The 17,555-nt window shown below is 42.4% G+C and overlaps 1 protein-coding gene across 1 annotated transcript in view; it reads right to left on the bottom strand.

Annotated features, from left to right (window-relative positions):
- The window catches only part of HDAC8 (histone deacetylase 8), a 215,038-nt gene that overhangs the window by 196,762 nt on the left and 721 nt on the right, over positions 1-17,555 (bottom strand). Inside the window, exons 2-4 of the mRNA XM_044911727.1 lie at positions 17,489-17,541; positions 14,341-14,471; positions 12,610-12,751 (exon numbers count right to left, since the gene is read on the bottom strand). Of these exons, the coding sequence (XP_044767662.1) occupies positions 12,610-12,751; positions 14,341-14,471; positions 17,489-17,541 (326 nt within the window). The remainder of the gene's footprint in view (positions 1-12,609; positions 12,752-14,340; positions 14,472-17,488; positions 17,542-17,555) is intronic.

The raw sequence follows: 17,555 nt of genomic DNA, 5'->3' as shown, positions 1-17,555 counted from the left end.
ATGTTCCACACATGCATCTGCCCACTCACTATGCTGTGGCTGGGGTAAATAGCTGTGACATTCTCAGCTTGGAACCCTGTTGATATTCTGAATTCTGAAATGGGATGGGTACTCTGGGAGGGGTCTATTTCACCTGGTATGGGCTGAGTTTACAAGTCTGCCCTAGCCGGATACTCGGGGATATAATCCTTTGAGCTCACGATCACAAACTGCTTGTCTTTCTTAAAGGACGTGTCTCCTTATCTTGAAAGTGGCCTTGATCACTAAGAGCTCTCATCCCCACTTGGGGTAACTGGCCTTGGTTAGGGCCAACTTCCTGGAGATGTGGGTGCAGGGGCAGAGATTAAGTATCCAGGTCCTCCTGCAACAGGACAACTCCAATCCATCACCCTCCCATCCACACCCTCGTACCTGGATGCTGAAGGCATTAGACAACGGTACAGGCCAAGGCTGGGGGTAGAAGGCCTTCAGCCACTGGAAGGTCATTTTTGTGTCTGGGGACCAAATTCCTTTCTCTTAAGGAGAAAGGATACTGGGATAATAAAGATGCAGAGGTAGTAGATGAATTGCCGGTGGTATCAAGGGATTGCTGATGTCTTCAGTCATCCTAGGGGACTTCATTCTAGAAAGGCTTACATCTTACCCAGCACTATGTAAACCCTCTCCAGAAACACCATTTTCACACTTTGACACTCTGGGGCTTGGCCTGGAGACAGCGCTACTGTAACCATTCCATTACCATGTAGCTCAGAGATTCTGTGATGTCACATTAAATGCAGTTATCAAACCATTGCCCAGGTAGTGTGATCTCATTTGCTGGAAGAAGGCAGGAGCACAACACAGGAATTTTCCACACGCTACCTTTCGTGATCTAGATGAGGTTATTGGTGCCCCTAAGGTACAGAAAGCTCTGTGGATGCCAGAACCTTATGGAATTAAATTAGGAGGTCCTAGGTTAGTGGAAAGGATTTTGAATAGTGATTACACTGAGGACGGAATAATCTTGACAAGAAGTATTTCCTGTGTTTTATTTTCAGACAGAGTCTCAAGGCCACTGCAGAAGGAATGGAGGATCTGATGAAACCTGCTGCAAGTTGCTGTTCAAAGTTTTTATTTTATAGAAGGCCTTGATTTTAGACTGAGAACATCTGCTCTTCTGGTACTAAGGAACAGTCCTGGGGTATCAGCACTACTGCACAATTTGCCAATGAGGGCAATCTCTCGGTCTCTTGGTAGAGAGTACCTTCATTTGCCTTATGGGTCTGGGTTAGCCCTAGCAGTATAAAGGGTTAGTTGAGCGGGGGATTCTATGTGATGTTTGGGAGGGTAGGCGTATAGGGAAGGCTGGCAGTAAAACTCTAACAAAGCAAAGGTCATGGGTCTTAAAGGCAATAGTGAAGAGTCCACTCTCAGCCAGGAGCAGCTTATGGGCCAAGGGGAAGCGTAAGCGCAGTGGGTGATAAGCAGTACCAGGCAGGGCTGACTTCAGCTAGATAGGTAGTGGGAACTTTTCTGGACCAGGGACTTAGTTCTTAGAGGCTACCTAGGTCCCCCCTGAGTATAACCCAGCCTAGATATAAGTGACTTGTATCAAACACTATGTGCCAGGCTCTTGGCTAGGCTCTGTAATGCAATTATTAGATTTAACCCTGATAACCCTATAAGGTAGATGCTATTATTATCTCCACCTTACAAATGAGGACACTGAGGCACAGAGGTTTTATAGCTAATAACTGATGGAGCTGGGATTCCCTGGGCCACACTGAACCACTGTGATATACGGTCTTCCCCAGTTCTGTAGGAAGTACAGGAACACATCCCATCCCCTAGAGGCTAGGAGTGGGGATGCCATAGGGACAAAGCATGTCTTGGCTGGTTCCTACTTTGCTGCCTGGCTGGGCAGTTTTCTGATGGGAGGGCTGGTGCCTTACACGCTGGACACGTATTGAAAGAATGATCTGGGCGACCGTGGTAAAGGCTTGTCTGTTTTGTCTGGTGATGTGTCCGTTCTGCAGGTTCCAGCACTGAACGGGTATAAAGAGAATCCAGGCCTCTGTTTTCATGTAGTTACCTGTTTGTCAAGGTTGGAGGGTGGGTAGTGCAGATATAGGAGGGGGGCTGGCTGCTTGGTTAACAAGTTATACTGTTCATACAGCCCTTTGGGGGAACTGGAACTGTAATGCAATTCATTGTCACTCACTTTATATCTGCATAAGGAACTGGAGCTCTTGAGAATATAGCTCGAGTAGCTTTGAGCTAACCTCCAAGTGGATGATGACTAATGGCTAGAGGTCTAGTTCTACATTCTTCTTATAGAGCTTGCCAAGACACAAGGCAGTTTCATGGCTCTGCCATTTACTGCCCCCAGGTGGAAGTATCAGAGACCAGCAACATTCGAGGACATCTCTCTCCCTCTTCGAGCAGGGAAGCAGGACAGAGGGGGCCCACATGGCATAGATCCTGTGTTGCCAGGTGGTAGGCAGAAATGTCATGGGATGAGAGGGCAAATGATAGAAATGTGGGAGGAAGAAGTGCATGGTGGAGCTAGGGATGTAGGTCTTAAGTGGATTATCAGAAGGAGGTAAAGGAAAATACTGGGAGCTGAGATGCAGAGCCAAATAGGGTAAGAGACACCAGGAGAGGCAAGAATGAGGACTAGCCAGTCAAAGCGGACAAATCCGATATCCCTTGGCAAATTCTGGAGGTTAGGAGTCACTGTTCTGTGTTGGGTTTTAATATCTCCTAGCACATATTTACATGGAGAGGGTAAGTCCCACTGAAGGGAATCTGGATGGGACAAGGTGACTTCCTAAGAGACAGACTACAAAAAGCAACATCGGAGGATTCAAAGCAGCCTGTGAGCAAGTGCTAGAAGAGGGCAAGAGTATTTTTTTCTTTTTTTTAGAGAAAGTAGGGGTCATGGGGCAGGTGCTCCCTCAGTTCACTAGGCAACTCACACACTCACGTTACACCCTCCTTCATTTCCTTTGCTGTGACTGTAGAAGCAGTGGTTCTCCTCCTCCCAAAGCCACTCACCCCATCTTCTCCTGCCTCCTCTGAGACTTTGCTCCATTCTCATCCTTCTCATATTTCCAAGATTTCCCTTTCAGCCCATAAATGCTCTTAAATCTTTGAGAACAAATCCAACGGGTCACCACTCAAGCCTTACTTTCCCTTGGCCATTGCCCTCCTCTTTCCTTTCTTTCCCATTCAAACTTTTGGACCATTTATGTTCCTTTCCTGCCCATTTCCTTGGTTCCTACTCACGCCTCAACAGTTTGCATTCCCCTCACTCTCTGGGAAGTTATCTTAGCAAAATCATATTGACTATGTTACTTGCCAAATATGACTGACACACTTTAGTACCTCTCTGGACTGACCCCTCCCTAGTGTGTGACACTACTGAGAGCTCTTTTCTTCCTGAAACTCTTCTGCTCCCTGGGGATTCCGTGGTCCCTTTCTATTTTGATTATCTGGCTAGCCCTGACTATTGCTTTTCTGCTGAATGCACTGGGACCTCTTCTTGTACTGGCCCATTACAAGTTGGTGTTTCCTGGGGCTCTAGGATCGACTTTCTTTCTCTAACTCTCTGCCTTTTCCCTCAGTTATTCTGTCCATTGTCATGGTTTGCACCACCCCTTTATATACTGGCAACACATCTGTTTTCTATTTCTAGCTTCCACCTCCATCTCCAAGTCTGAGTATCTGTTTTCCCCGGGTATTACCTCTGCTGCACACCAACTCCTACTCTTGATTTACTGAGGTATACAAGGGTTAAGCACACAGGTTGATGAGTCAGACTGCCTGGGTTTGAACTGCAACATCATCACTTATCAAGCCTGAGCAAAGTTGTTTAACCTCTCTGTACTCCCATGTGTAAAAGACAGCAAATAACAATATCCACTTCTTCATTCCAGAATATACAAGAAATATGAGAATCTATGAGAACAATGTGTGTGAGGTAGCATCTAGCACACAGCTCAACACATGTTGGCTATTGTTATCAAGTCCTATCTTCTTTGGGACTCTGCTCAAAACAAGCCAGAAACCTGAGTGATCTTCCTCATCTTTCCTCTCCACCCATATCTACTAATCACTGATACTGGATTTTATCTCTTGAAGCTGTCTCAAGTCAGCCTTCACCATTCTCCATCCCCCAATCTCACTGCTCTGCCTTAGTTCAGGTCCTCATCACTTGTCACTGGGGCTGCTGGTACCCTATTCACTCTCCCTACCTCCAGTCAATCCATCCTCTAGGACTATAGTCAGACTTAAGTTTTCTAAAACACACATCTAACCATGTTACTTCCTCACATGATTTTGTAGTGGCCCTCCATTTCCTACCACAGAGTTTCTCAAAGTGTGCACAGCAGAATCACTCCTGGAGTTTGAAAGTTCAGGTTCTGACACACTCCTCCGAACCTACCTGATCAAGATCTCTGAGAGAGAACAAGATATCTGCATCTGTCAAATTGGTGCTTCAGATATATGCAAAGCCTTTCATGACCCATTTCCTACTTCTCTACCTCATCTTCTGCCGTTGTCCACTTTGTACTGTAACCCTCCAGCAATAGTGGGCTGTGTGTCATTCCCGAAATCCATCAAGTTGTTTTATTTACACTGCTCTGCTTTTGCAAAGGCGGTGGTGGCCTTCTGAAATGCTGTTCACTTTCTTCTCTCCCTGGCACACTTACTCCTCTGCATCCTTTGAAGTCTTCTTCACCATAACCTCCTTATTTTTTTTCACCATAACCTCCTTATTGACATATCTTCCTTCACTCCTCTACAGTGCTGTTTCTCAACCATTTGCTCATTATCATTTCCTAATCCAAGGAGCCTTTTCAGATACCTTTTCCTAACGGGCCACTCTACACAATTTTCATATCACAGATATACTGAACATCTGCTTATGTACTGTCACCCTTTGGGGGGCCATAAACCCTGTAACATCTAGGCTTTTTGTCGCCCTCCCCACCCCCTCCAAGAATCAGTGTTTGCTCTGGTGGCAGACGTTGCTATCCAAACTGGTCTTCTTAAGGTTCACCTTTGGTTTTCGTGATAAGTCTTTTCTGATTCTCTCCCTGTTTTTTGACCATTTCTTCTCAAGATTCCTTTGTAGGCCTTTCTTCTACCTGTCCTGTAAACACTGGCCTTCCACAAGGCTCAGTATTTGCTTTGTTTTCTGTATCATCCTATAGATGCTTCTCAGGTGATTTTATCTATTTTCTTAGTTTTAATTACCATCTATCATGCTGTTGACTCCCAGATCTGTATCTTCAGTGGAGACAGTTCTGAGCTCCAGCTTCTTGCTAGTCCAAGTATGGTTCACAGATTGGCAGCATTTAGTATCATCTGGGAGCTTGTCAGAAATGCAGGTTCTTAGGTTTCACCACAGACCTCCTGAACCAGATTTACATATTTATCAAGACGCCCAAGTATTTCATATGCACATTACAGGCTCAAAAGCCCTGGGCTGGACCCCATTACCGGCCCTCTAGCAGACTTCTTGAATTGGATGTTCCATAAGCACATCAGTTCTCATCCCTTACTCTTCTTGGTTAATGGTAACCAAATTTACTGAGTCATCTACACAAGAAATCTAGATCACTCTTTCCTTATCATTAGTTACCACTCCTATCTATTCTAGCTACTAAATGGCTCTTGAATTTATTCTCTCTTCTATGCTCATCACCACTGCTTTCACCTCCTTTTGGGTATATTATTACAGTCAAGTCCTAATCGATTTCTCTATCAACATCCTTCTCTGACTCCCCACCAGTTTATCTGCTTGAATAGAACCATATTGCTAGAATCATATCCCTAAAATGCAAATCTAATCATGTTACCTCCTCCTGGCTAAAACTTCCTTCAGTGATTTCTCACTGTCCAAAGCCAGGGTTCTTAACCAGGGATCCATCCATTCATACATGGGCTTCAAGAGAGTCTGATACTTTCTGAAGTTACAAGGAAAAATTCGCATATGTACACTTTTCTAGGGACATTATACATAGCTTTCTTCAGATTTTCAGAGGATCCGTGACCGAGACAGGTCAAGAACCACTGACCTGAAGGATCAAGTTCAAACTCTCTAGTTTGGCATACAAGGACCCTTTATACCTCCCCTACCTTACTTCCAGTCACTTACCTACAGGAGTTCCAGCTTTAATTACGGACTTAGAAGTTCCCTCAGGTTTCATGCCTCTCCGCCCCTGCACATGCTGTTTCTGGAATAACCCCCAAGTTGTCTACATGGTCAGTACATGGTGCGGCCTGGATTTGCACTGGAGTCTTACTTCAAAGTTCATAGTCATCCCACTCTACAGTGACCTGACATTTTCCCCTGTGGCCTAGTACACACAAATACATACACATACACTAGAACAAGTTTTGTGAAATCCACCTTGATTTCAACAGATGCTGGTTGCAGCCCACTGAATTGATATAAGTTCTATTAATGAGCTGCAACTCTCAGTTTGAAAAACACTGCACTAGACCTTTGCTGATACAGGAAGTTCTTATTACTGAGAATTTATTATCTTAGTCCCTGAAGCATCAAGGTTTTGAGGTTTCCTAGGGATACAAAAGCTGTCAATAGCATGAAAGCACTTGCTAATGAATCGACCACTTCTATCAGCCCCCATTCAAACAACCTACTCCTCTAAGTCCTAGCACCTATCCCTCCCCATCTGTTCACTTTGTCTTTTATGGATTGTCAGATACATCAGTGAGCAATTCTCTGAAAATCTATCACAAAGTGAAATTACAAATCTTATAGAAGGGTGCAAGATACCCTGAAGTCAACACACAAAACTGGCAAGGATCTGTAGACCAGTTTACAATTGAAGAGGAGAAATATAAATAAGGATAAGGATAATGATTTTGGAAGTGGTTCGAAAGAGAGTGATTTGAATGCCAAAATGATTAAGGAGAAGCCCTCAGAAAAAACTGAAAAGGCCCCTGAACATTTTGGCAAAATCAACCCTCTTAACGATCATGCTGCAAAAATCTCACAGAAAGTAAAATATACCATCTTGAAATATCATGCAATTTTGTTAGAAGAATTAGGCCCAAACAAAACAATCAATCCTTGATACATTCTTTGTTTGAAGAATTATGTAGCATTCAATTTTATTAAAAGAGACCAAATAGACATATTTTAATAGTTATTCAAGTTAGTATGCTAATCAAGTCCTGCCCTCTCTGTTATTACTTGAAAATTTTAGTCCCCCTTTTAAATGGATTCACTTGGTGGTCTTCTGCCTGGTACCAACTGCCCTCAAATAGTAAGAACTTCCTGTTATAATCCTTTGTTTCCTCATTGCCTCACATACAGCAGGAGCTTAATAAAAGTTTGTTAAATGAATAACTGCAGTGATGGCCTTCTCCTCCCTATCTAGTCTCAGTTCCCTCTGATCCAATCAGCACATTGCCACCTTCTCTAAAATTCTTCAATAAATTTCCACTGGCCCCAGAAAAAAAGTCCAACTCCTCAGCATGGCTGACAAAACCTTTACAGTCTTGCTCTATTTGCTCTCACATTCTAGCCACATTTAACGACTTGTAATTCTGAAATGTCCCATGCTTTCCACTGCCATGTTTTTTATTATTCCCTCTGCTTGGAATTCTCTATCCCCACCGATAGGAAGGCAAACTCCTTCTCCCCCTTCTGTACACTCCACTACCTTGCACATAACTGCAGCATATACACTGACCATACTGTGTATTGTAACTGCTTCCCACCTTGTTCCAAGCAGTTTTTACCATAAAAAGTTCTACTGATAAAACTAATACACATTAGAGAAAACACAGGAAAAATATAGGAAACAGAAGAAAGATACATGTATATGTGTGTGTGCGTGCATACCTCTTTATCCCTCATGGTATCGTCAGCTTCACAAAGTCACGGGTATCATTTTGTTGTATTTCCTTCTAAGAGTTTTTCTTTTTTGTTTTTTAAAGATTTTATTTATTTATCTGACAGAGAGAGACACAGCGAGAGAGGGAATACAAGCAGGGGGAGTGGGAGAGGGAGAAGCAGGCTTCCCGCCGAGCAGGGAGCCCGAGGCGGGGCTCGATCCCAGGACCCTGAGATCATGACCTGAGCCAAAAGCAGACGCTTAACGGCTGAGCCACCCAGGCGCCCCTCCTTCTAAGAGTTTTTCGTAAGCATCTATTTTTTAACATGACTAATCAGAGCGAATATGCAATGTTGTAGCTACCTGCGCTTTAAGAAGAAAGCCAACATTATACAATATGAATTTTTTTTTGTTACACAGTCATCCTAACCACCACTTGTTAATGGTTACATAATAGCCCATAAAGTGGATATGTTACAGTATACTACCTAAACATCCTGAACATTCTGCTGTTGTTGAATATTTAGGTCTCCCTCCTCCCCCCCCCTTTTTTTGGCTATTATAATTAAGAGAGAAATTACCATCTTCATACACACGGTTCTCCAATATTTTGGATTGGTTTATTTCCTTAGAATAGATTACCGAGAGTAATAGATATATGAGTTAAGAATCTTTCTTCTTTCAGCTCAAATTTGGGAGGGGAAAACATACATGCAGGTGTATATTATGTTTCAATCTCCCTTTCTGTAATTTTAGTGATGCTAAATATTTACTCACATTTATTTACTATTTGTTTCCTCTTTTATGAACTGTTCATGTCTTTTGCCCACTTATCTAAATTTCAGTGTTTTAAAAAATCAATTAAAATAAAGATTTTATTATTTTTTTTGAGGGGAGAGGGAGAGAGGTAGGGAGAGGGAGAGAAGGAGAGAGGGAGAGAGGGAGAGGGGGAAAGAGGGAGGGGGGGCAGAGGGAGTGGGAGGAGAATCCCAAGCAGGCTCCACGCTCAGCACAGAGCCTGATGCGCGGCTGGATCCCACAACCCTGAGATCACGACCTGAGCTGAAATCAAGAGTTGGAAGCTTAATTGACTGAGCCACCCAGGCACCCCTAGAATAAAGATTTTAACCCTTTGTAGTATTTGCTGCAACTTTTTTTTTTTTTTTTTTTTTTGCCTCTTTTCATTTTGGTAATATTTTAGCTGCAAAAGTAATAAAATCTCATTACAGAAATTTTGCATTACACTTTTAAAAAAATCATCAATAATGCTGCCACCCTGAAATAGCCACTATTATCATTCCCACTGCTTTTTTTTTATATGTGTGCATTCTATAAAGTTGTAATTGTGGTGTACATACAGTTTTAAAACCTGCTTTTTTATTAACACAAGTCTTTTTTCTGAAATGCCCTATAGTCTTCATAATCATCATTTAAAATAATACATAATATTCTATGGAGCAGATTGACCATTTCCTTATAACTACATATTCATGTTATTTCTAAATTTTTTGTTTCATAAAGAACACTGATAAGCACCTCCATGCAAATAGTTTTTTCCATATTTTGTGTGGTCTTCTCAGGAAGCATTCTCAGTAGTAGGATTAAAGGGCATTAATCCTATCCCTAAAGTAGACAAAGGGCATTAATATACTTTAGCTACCAAGTTACTTTCTTAAGGGGTTGAAAAAAACCGCGCTATTACTAGCCAACTGAGTACCATGTTTTCCAATTCTGGCTTAAAAAGGGGCTACCTAGTTGTTAAAATTTGCATTTCTTTGATTAGTAGCAATGAACATTGCCCCATGTTTTCCAGTGGTACTTAAACACCTTTGCAAATTGTCTCTTCACGTTCTTTGCCCATACTTCTTCTTACACATCATACCATATGAGTGCCTTAGAAAACACAAACCTACCACACTTTGTCATATTTATGTCAAATATGCCTTTTTAGTCTGTATTTAGATGTTGTGTTTTAAAGGGCCACAAAACTTTTAAAAGTGATTTTGGTTTTAAAATTTTATGCACCTAAATTCGTTGAGCTTTTCCTTTGGGAGTTTTTTTTTTTTTTTCTTTCTCTATTCCTAAGCTTAGGGAAACTATTCTCCTTGAGAAGCTTGATAAATATCCATTCATTCTAGTTTTTTTTAATTTGCTTTTTTACACTGAACTCTTCAATCTAGCTGCCACTTTTTTTTTCGTTTATTACAAGAGATGAGGGTATAAATGCTACCAGGTGTCACAACACCATTTACTGACGAATCCTTTCCACTCCCATCCACTTGCAAAGCATCTTTTATAATAGACTGAATTCTTATACATAACAGTCTCTTTGCGGAGTGTAGTATAATATCATCTGTCTCCTCTTATACCAGGGGTACCAGTGTTTTCATTATTCTAGTTTTGTATGTTTAATATCTAATAGCATTAGTCACTCATCATTCTTCTTTTGAAGAATTTTCTTTGAAAATTACTGTTCTTTAGTTTCCAAATGCAATTATTTGCTGTCTTACCTCTAAGATATGAATTCTGTGAAGGCCGGATTGGTTCGTTTCCTTAGAATAGACTGCTAAGAACAATATTATCGGGTCATACAGGTATGAATGTTTTCCCCACTCTTTCAACACTTAGCTCCGAAGTTTTCAAAGAGTGTACCAATTTCACTGTAATCATGCCAGCATGAGGATATTTTGAAGATTTTTTTTTTTCAACATTGGTAGGGGAGAAAGATACCATGCTTCAATTTTTATCTCTCTGCTTATTAGTGATGATAAACATATGCTTGACATACAGTAGGTGCTTAATCAGTGCATGCTGAATGACTAAATGGCATGTATGAATCTATACACATATTTGGGGATGGAAACGTTTAAACAAATACTGTGCTTATGAAAGATAATGCTGGCTAGATGTCAGTTTGTGGGCTAAATGCCTGGAGTCCACCTGCAGAGATGTTCTAGAGGTGCCAAGAACCCCCTAGAATTTGGACCTGAATTGGGGAGATCCCTAGAGACTCTATGCAATTTATATCCACCACAGTGTCTGTTTCCAGGTAGGATCAGCTGAAAGCTGTCTGAAACAGTTAAGATAATACCTACCTACATGCAGCCCAGAAGCAGCCATGATTTGCTCTAGATAGAGCATGCTTCATTTCAAAGCAAAACAGTGAGAAGAAGTGGCAAGCATCCGGGTATTCCACTGGAAACTGACCCAGGCCCTAGCAGGCCTTAAGCAGTGAATTTAAATATATAAGATCCTCCAGTGCCACATGCAGAAAGCAGATCTGATTAACAGGATCAGGCATTTTCCATGAAACCACACTACTTTTCTTCTCAACTTGCTAAGCACAAGAGGGAAAAGAGGTCCTTGGTTCAGAGAGGCTTGGTTCCCCCCACACCTTCATCTGTAGTTTAAAGGAGAGAGGGTCATTTTTCTTTTTTTTTTGTCCTAGGGATCACTGTCTTTATTCTGAAATTTTTTAATAGAGCAAGAGCTAACAAAAGGTAGGTGGTTTCTCTTTGTTTCTAAGGCCATGTAAAACATATTATTAAACACTGGTTCTCTCTGCTCCATCACCTCAGTAGTAGATTCTAGTAGTAAACTTTCTCAAGGACTTCCTTGGTCATGAAATCTGTCGATTTGATGAAAAGAATTCCATGTTATCATCTTAACCTGCATATGCTGAAACTGTGCTCAAGGTTTTAGTCTGAAAAAAAAAAAAAAAAAAAAAAACGCCACATTTTCTCTGGACTCAAGAGCACCAAGGAGGATCAAGGTCATGGCCAACAGTATGAACAATTGGCGTGTGAAAGATGCATCACCAGTTACTACCACCACTGCTTCATTTCACTCACACAGCACATAGAGCAATTCAAAGTTTTAAAAATTCTTCTCCTCCAGTATGTATTAAGTACTTACTACCCACATAGCAAGCAAGCATATCAAGCAAGATGACAAATGCTGTCCCAGCGGTCCTTGTCACACACAGGGTAGAGCTGTTTGAAATGTCAACATGAAACTCCAAAAGGACTTCTCTAGCTCCAAGTAGCACCTGAGAACAGCTGTTTCACAAGCCCTTTCTCCTTAGAGTGACAGTTAATTCTCTCAGTTGGTTGCCACTTGCCTTAGAGATGGTGGCAAAAGCTTCCTTGATTCGTCAGCCTTTTGTTTTAAATCTATTCTCATCAATTTCCCACCTATTTTGGAAACCTGTTTGGCACTTCTTTCAAGAACCAGCTCTAAATTGCACCTCTTCCAAGACTTCCATGATTAATTTCTGCATAGCACTACAATCTCCTCAGCTCATACGTATATTCACTTGGTACCCAAACTGATGTTGCTCCCTAATTATTCTAGTTCTGTGAGTGTCTCTAGAGCATAAGTCCCTTGAAGACAGGGGCATTTCCAAAAAGCTGGAAAAGGAATGTAGAGACTGCCTAGTTATATCCTTCGCCCTGCCCATTTTCCTGATGAAGAAACTGGGGCCTTGAGAGGTTAATCTTTCCAAGTCACTTAGCCAAGTTTGCAGGAAAACTAGGCATGGGGCCCAGGTATCCTGACTTTCGATAGAGTGCTTTCCATTATACTGTGTGTCACCTTCTTCTATTTCACTTGTATCTCTTCAGAGTGCCTGGGAAAAGGGCTATATTCATACACAAATCTCTCAAGGAATGCCCATACAATAAGCATCAGCGTTTGCACAACTGAGAAACTGACTCAAGGAAAGAGGCAGAAAGCAGAAAGGTCATTTTCTTACTTCTTTGCATGATGCCACCCTCCAGACCAGTTAATTGCTACTTTGCACGTTCCGTCAATCAGGCACTGCGCAGCTGTGATTGTGGCCCCTCCTACAGCTGCTGCGTAGTCAAATATCCCTTCCGTGGCAGGGCAGTCATAACCTTCGGGCAAAAACATCGGAAGAGCTTGTTACAAGATGAACTGCAGAAAGAGCAGGTGTGATACGGTGGTTCCCATAATAAGAAATTCGTCCCGTGATCTTCATCCCCGTGTCTGACACTGCGCTCCTAAAGCTGTTGGGATTTCCCAAGTGAGGAGAGCAGTAAAGGTGTCTTTGTTGTGTTAATGAGGTGACTTGCGGATCACACCTCAGGGTGGGGGTGGGGGCGGGCGGTGAGCAGTGGAGCAAACCAGGTGATTGGAAGGTTGGAACTACCAGTCCTACCCCCCTGACCTCCTCCTGTGAGGGGGAGGGGCTGGAGATTGAGCTCAATCATCCATTGGCCAATGATTTAATCAGGCATGCCTATGTAATGAAGCCTCCCATAAAAACCCAAAAGGCGGGCTGGGAGAGCTTCTGGTTTGGTGAACGTGTGGAGATGTGGGGAGAGGGGCATGCCTGGAGAGTGCGTGGAAGCCCCACACCACACCCTTTGGTCATCCCTTGCCCTATGCATCTCTTCCATCTGGCAGTTCTGGGTTATATCCTTTTATAATGAACCGGTAATCTAGTGAGTAAATGGGTTTCCTGAGTTCTGTACCCTGCTCTAGCAAATTCAACCCCAAAGAGGGTGTTTGTGGGAACCTTCTGATTTATAGCCAGTCAGTCAGAAGCACAGGTAGCAAGCTGGGCTTGTGACTGGCATGTGACGTGCAGAGCAGTCTTGTGGGACTGAGCCCTTAACCTGTGGGACCTGATGCTATGGCCAGGTAGATAGTGTCAGAATTGAGTTGAATTGTAGGACACCCAGCTGGTGTTCTGAGCATTGCTGGGTGGTGTGGGAGGAAAGCCCCACCTCCACACATTGGAACTGGGTCTAGAACCCTACTGGGAGGAATAGTTTGAGGTGCGACAACAACATATCTTACCAAAAAGCGACTGTGCTAACATCAGCTTCCAAATGAGAGATAAACATCTCCAATGTTGGGGAAAGAATTTTTTGAAGTGTTGGAACTAGAGAGGCTAAACCTTCGAGATTAGCTAGTCACATCCTACAGATGGAGAAACCGAGTCCTGAGAGGTGATATGTCTTATCTATGGTCACACAGAGCCAGGTCTGGGACCCATGTCCCTTGACTCACCCATCTCCCAGACGAGAGTTCTACCAAACCATGCTGTTTCTCTAGACTATCCTATCGGCCACCTACAGTTTTTTAAAAAATACAGCTGTTCAACATGAAGCAGGGTTGAAAACAGCCGGAACATAAATACGTACTCAAGTTAAAATATAAGGTCACGAGGTGGTTAAATCAGCACACATAGAGCCATACCCAATCTGGGCACTACTATTAGGGCCTTGACAACTAAAAGATTTTCCCCCATCTGATCCATCATTCAGTTTTGCTCAACTCATACGGCTTGCTCAGCAAGCGAGATATGTGTATCTAAACTAAGAGATTAAGATTGTGGTTAACACATTAGTTCTTAATTAACAAATACTAAAGACCATCATGCAAGTTATGAAATGAGTGGTTACAATTTACAGATGGAGGTTGTCTACCTCCCATCACTGCCCGGTAATGACTTTACCTAGCCCATATTCTACGGAGTCTGGATGATCGTCATCTCCTTCTTGGCTGACCTTCTGGAGATGCTGCAGATAGGCATCAGTGTGGAAGGTGGCCATCTCCTCCATGGAGGCTACTTTGGGCTTAACTATCCTAATAATAACAGAGAACAAAGAGAGGTGAGTGAGTCAGACCCAGAGTATGCCAGAAACTGGAAGCAGGGGAAAGCAGTCTGAGCAGAAAATACAACTCCCAGCTTCCAGTTCCAGTGGGCTCAAATAATGAACACGTTCTGTTCCTCTACTGTGCAATCTAGTCTTCACTTCCTCACATCGATATAATGATTCCATTAATAAGGGGTGAGAGGACCGATCTTCGAAGCCCTTGAGTTTATAGGTAGGTAAAAAAAAAAAAGTTTATATTTAAGTTAAATATATATTTAAGTTAAATAATCAGATACTGGACAAACTTCACTCTGTGAGTTACAACTCGCATGACAAACTAGTAGGCAGAGATATTTTCAATTGCATCAGTTCCTAATTGGTACATAGAATTCTTTCAGCTATATTTTTACTTTATTGTTTTTTTACTTATTTTTTTTAGAGAGGGAGGGAGAGAGGGGGGAGGGGCAGAGGGAGAGAGAGAATCTTAAGCAGGCTCCATGCCCAGACCCTGACATTATGACCTGAGCCGAAATCAAGACTTAACTCTATATTTTAACTTCAGTAGGCAACTGTATTTTCATGAATTTTGAATTTGGAGTCAGAGAACTGGGCACCTCTTTTTAACTCTGTACTTAACAGCTCTATAACCTCAGGTAAGTTGACTGTTCTGTACAGTTGTTTTCTCATCTGTAAAGTAGGGAGATCTAATGGGACATATGTGAAGATTAAATGATAACATATGAAAATGCTTTGTGGGTAACTATCATTATTATTAATACTAAAGGATAAAAAAATGGCAACTCAAAACATAAAAGTTTCTCTATTTGGTCCCTCACACCTACCTCTGAGAGGAAAAAGAGAAGGGGCAAACTGGTTGGAACTGGGCTTCACTCAGAAGCTCCTAATCAACTCCTCACAACAAGTGACAAATAGAAGTGACTGAGAGAGGGGCACCTGGGTGGCGGTTGAGCGTCCAACTCTTGGTTTCGGCTCAGGTCATGATCTCAGGGTCAAGAGACGGAGCCCTGTGTCGGGCTCTGTGCTCAGTGTGGAGTCTGTTTGAGATTCTCTCCCTCTGCCCCTCCCACCACTCTCTCTCTCTCAAATAAATAAATAAATCTTTAAAAAAAAAAAAAAAGAAGCAACTGAGAGAATACAGGGTGATGTTAACGCCAGGACTTACCACGTCTAACCTCCAGCTGCCTACTCCCCATTTCCTCTCCCCGACTCTGCCACTGCCACTCAAAGGGTAGTCTATGGACCAGCAGCAGTGGCACCTAGGAGCTCGTTAGACTTGCAGAACTTTGGCCCCACCTCAGATCTCCAGAATCGGAATCTAACAAGGTGATTCATATGTACATTCAAGTTGGAAGAGCAATGACCTAGGCCACAGGGAGGCAGCAGTGGCTTTTTATGTTTGCTGAATGGGAACTCAGCCATGAGTTTTTCATGAATTAATATGACTATACAGGCTACCATATCACCAAGCAAGCCAGAAAAATCCTGTAGCTCAGCCTCAAAAAAAAATCATGTATATGGTCAAGAGTCAAGGATTCCTGCTTCTCCTTCAAGAAAATATGGCTACACCCTTAGAGGTGACAAATCTGCACATTAAAATAAAAATGTTACAGTTTCTTGGACCATGTTTCCCAGCCCTAATGGGTCCCTTTTCTAGCACCCTTCCTCTTGTTTAACAAACATGGAAAGCCTCTCTGCTTAATAGCAAGCGAATGGGACAGTTTTGCTTTGCACTGATTTCTTGTTTGTCTTAAAGTAACTTTTGAAAAGTTAAATAACTGAGGGATGCCTGGGTGGCTCAGTCAATTAAGCATCTGCCTTCGGCTCCGGTCTTGGTCCCGGGGTCCTGGGATCGAAGCCCACATCGGGCTCCTTGCTCAGCGGGGAGCCTGCTTCTCCCTCTGCCTGCCACTCCCCCTGCTTGTGCTCGCTCTCTGACAAATAAATAAATAAAATCTTAAAAAAAGAGAAAGGTTAAATAAATGGAAGGCATGTAGTTCTTTTTTTTTTTTTTAAAGATTTTATTTATTTATTTGAGACAGAGAGAATGAGAGAGAGAGAGAGAGAGAGCACATGAGAGGGGGGAGGGTCAGAGGGAGAAGCAGGCTCCCCGCTGAGCAGGGAGCCCGATGCGGGACTCGATCCAGGGACTCCAGGATCATGACCTGAGCCGAAGGCAGTCGCTCAACCAACTGAGCCACCCAGGCGCCCAAGGCATGTAGTTCTTATGTCTAACAAACATATGGGTTAAAAAATAAGGTACTCAATAAATGATTTTGATAATAAGGATAAAATTTGAAATCCTATTACACTACCTTCTGGGAGATAAATGAATCATACCACAAAAGCCCGTGCAGACACTCACCTATTTGGCCAGACAATGTCATAAACAATCCTACAAGACAGGGTTATAAGATTTACTCTGCAAAGATTAACAGCAAGTTCATTTTTTTTTTCTTAAAGAAGCACTTAACTCAGTGTTGAGTTCTGGCCTAGTTGCAGGAGTTTTGCTTTGGTCTTGACTTGTCTCCAGGCTTACTCGTAAAAGTCTGGTGGTGGTGATGGGGTGTCTAAAAGTCTGAACTTGAACACGCACCCTCACATCTGGCTTGCAAACAAATACACACAAACCCCAGAACACCTCCCAGCCAAACACCAATTTTTTTTTCCCCCGATCAGGTGGGTTTTAGTACCCTAATGTAACTCTCCTCAAAATCTCCACAAAGCACCTATCCCTAGAATACTTTCCCTTCCAGCAATAGAGTCTTATTTCTAATGGATCTTAACTGCTTCAGGTACTTTTTTCAGGTTTTCTTAATTCTTCAAGAACTTTCACTAGATTACAGACATTACAAACATTGAATAACAAAAAAAACCCACTTTTTTTTAAAAAAAGGACCATTCTCTTTCTAATTTGCTCCACTGTGAAGTAGGATATTAAGGCTAGAACACCTAGGTTCAGGGCTCTGTTCATGAAAGACAACTTACCTCATTTGCTTATGCAGTGCATATGCTTCAATCAAAGAATGTACCATACTGGCCTAAAAACATCAAC

This window comes from Neomonachus schauinslandi, chromosome X (genome assembly GCF_002201575.2).
Source record: "Neomonachus schauinslandi chromosome X, ASM220157v2, whole genome shotgun sequence".
Taxonomy (NCBI): domain Eukaryota; kingdom Metazoa; phylum Chordata; class Mammalia; order Carnivora; family Phocidae; genus Neomonachus; species Neomonachus schauinslandi.
The sequence above is the reverse complement of the archived record's forward strand: the minus strand, read 5'-3'. Positions and strand labels throughout refer to the sequence as shown.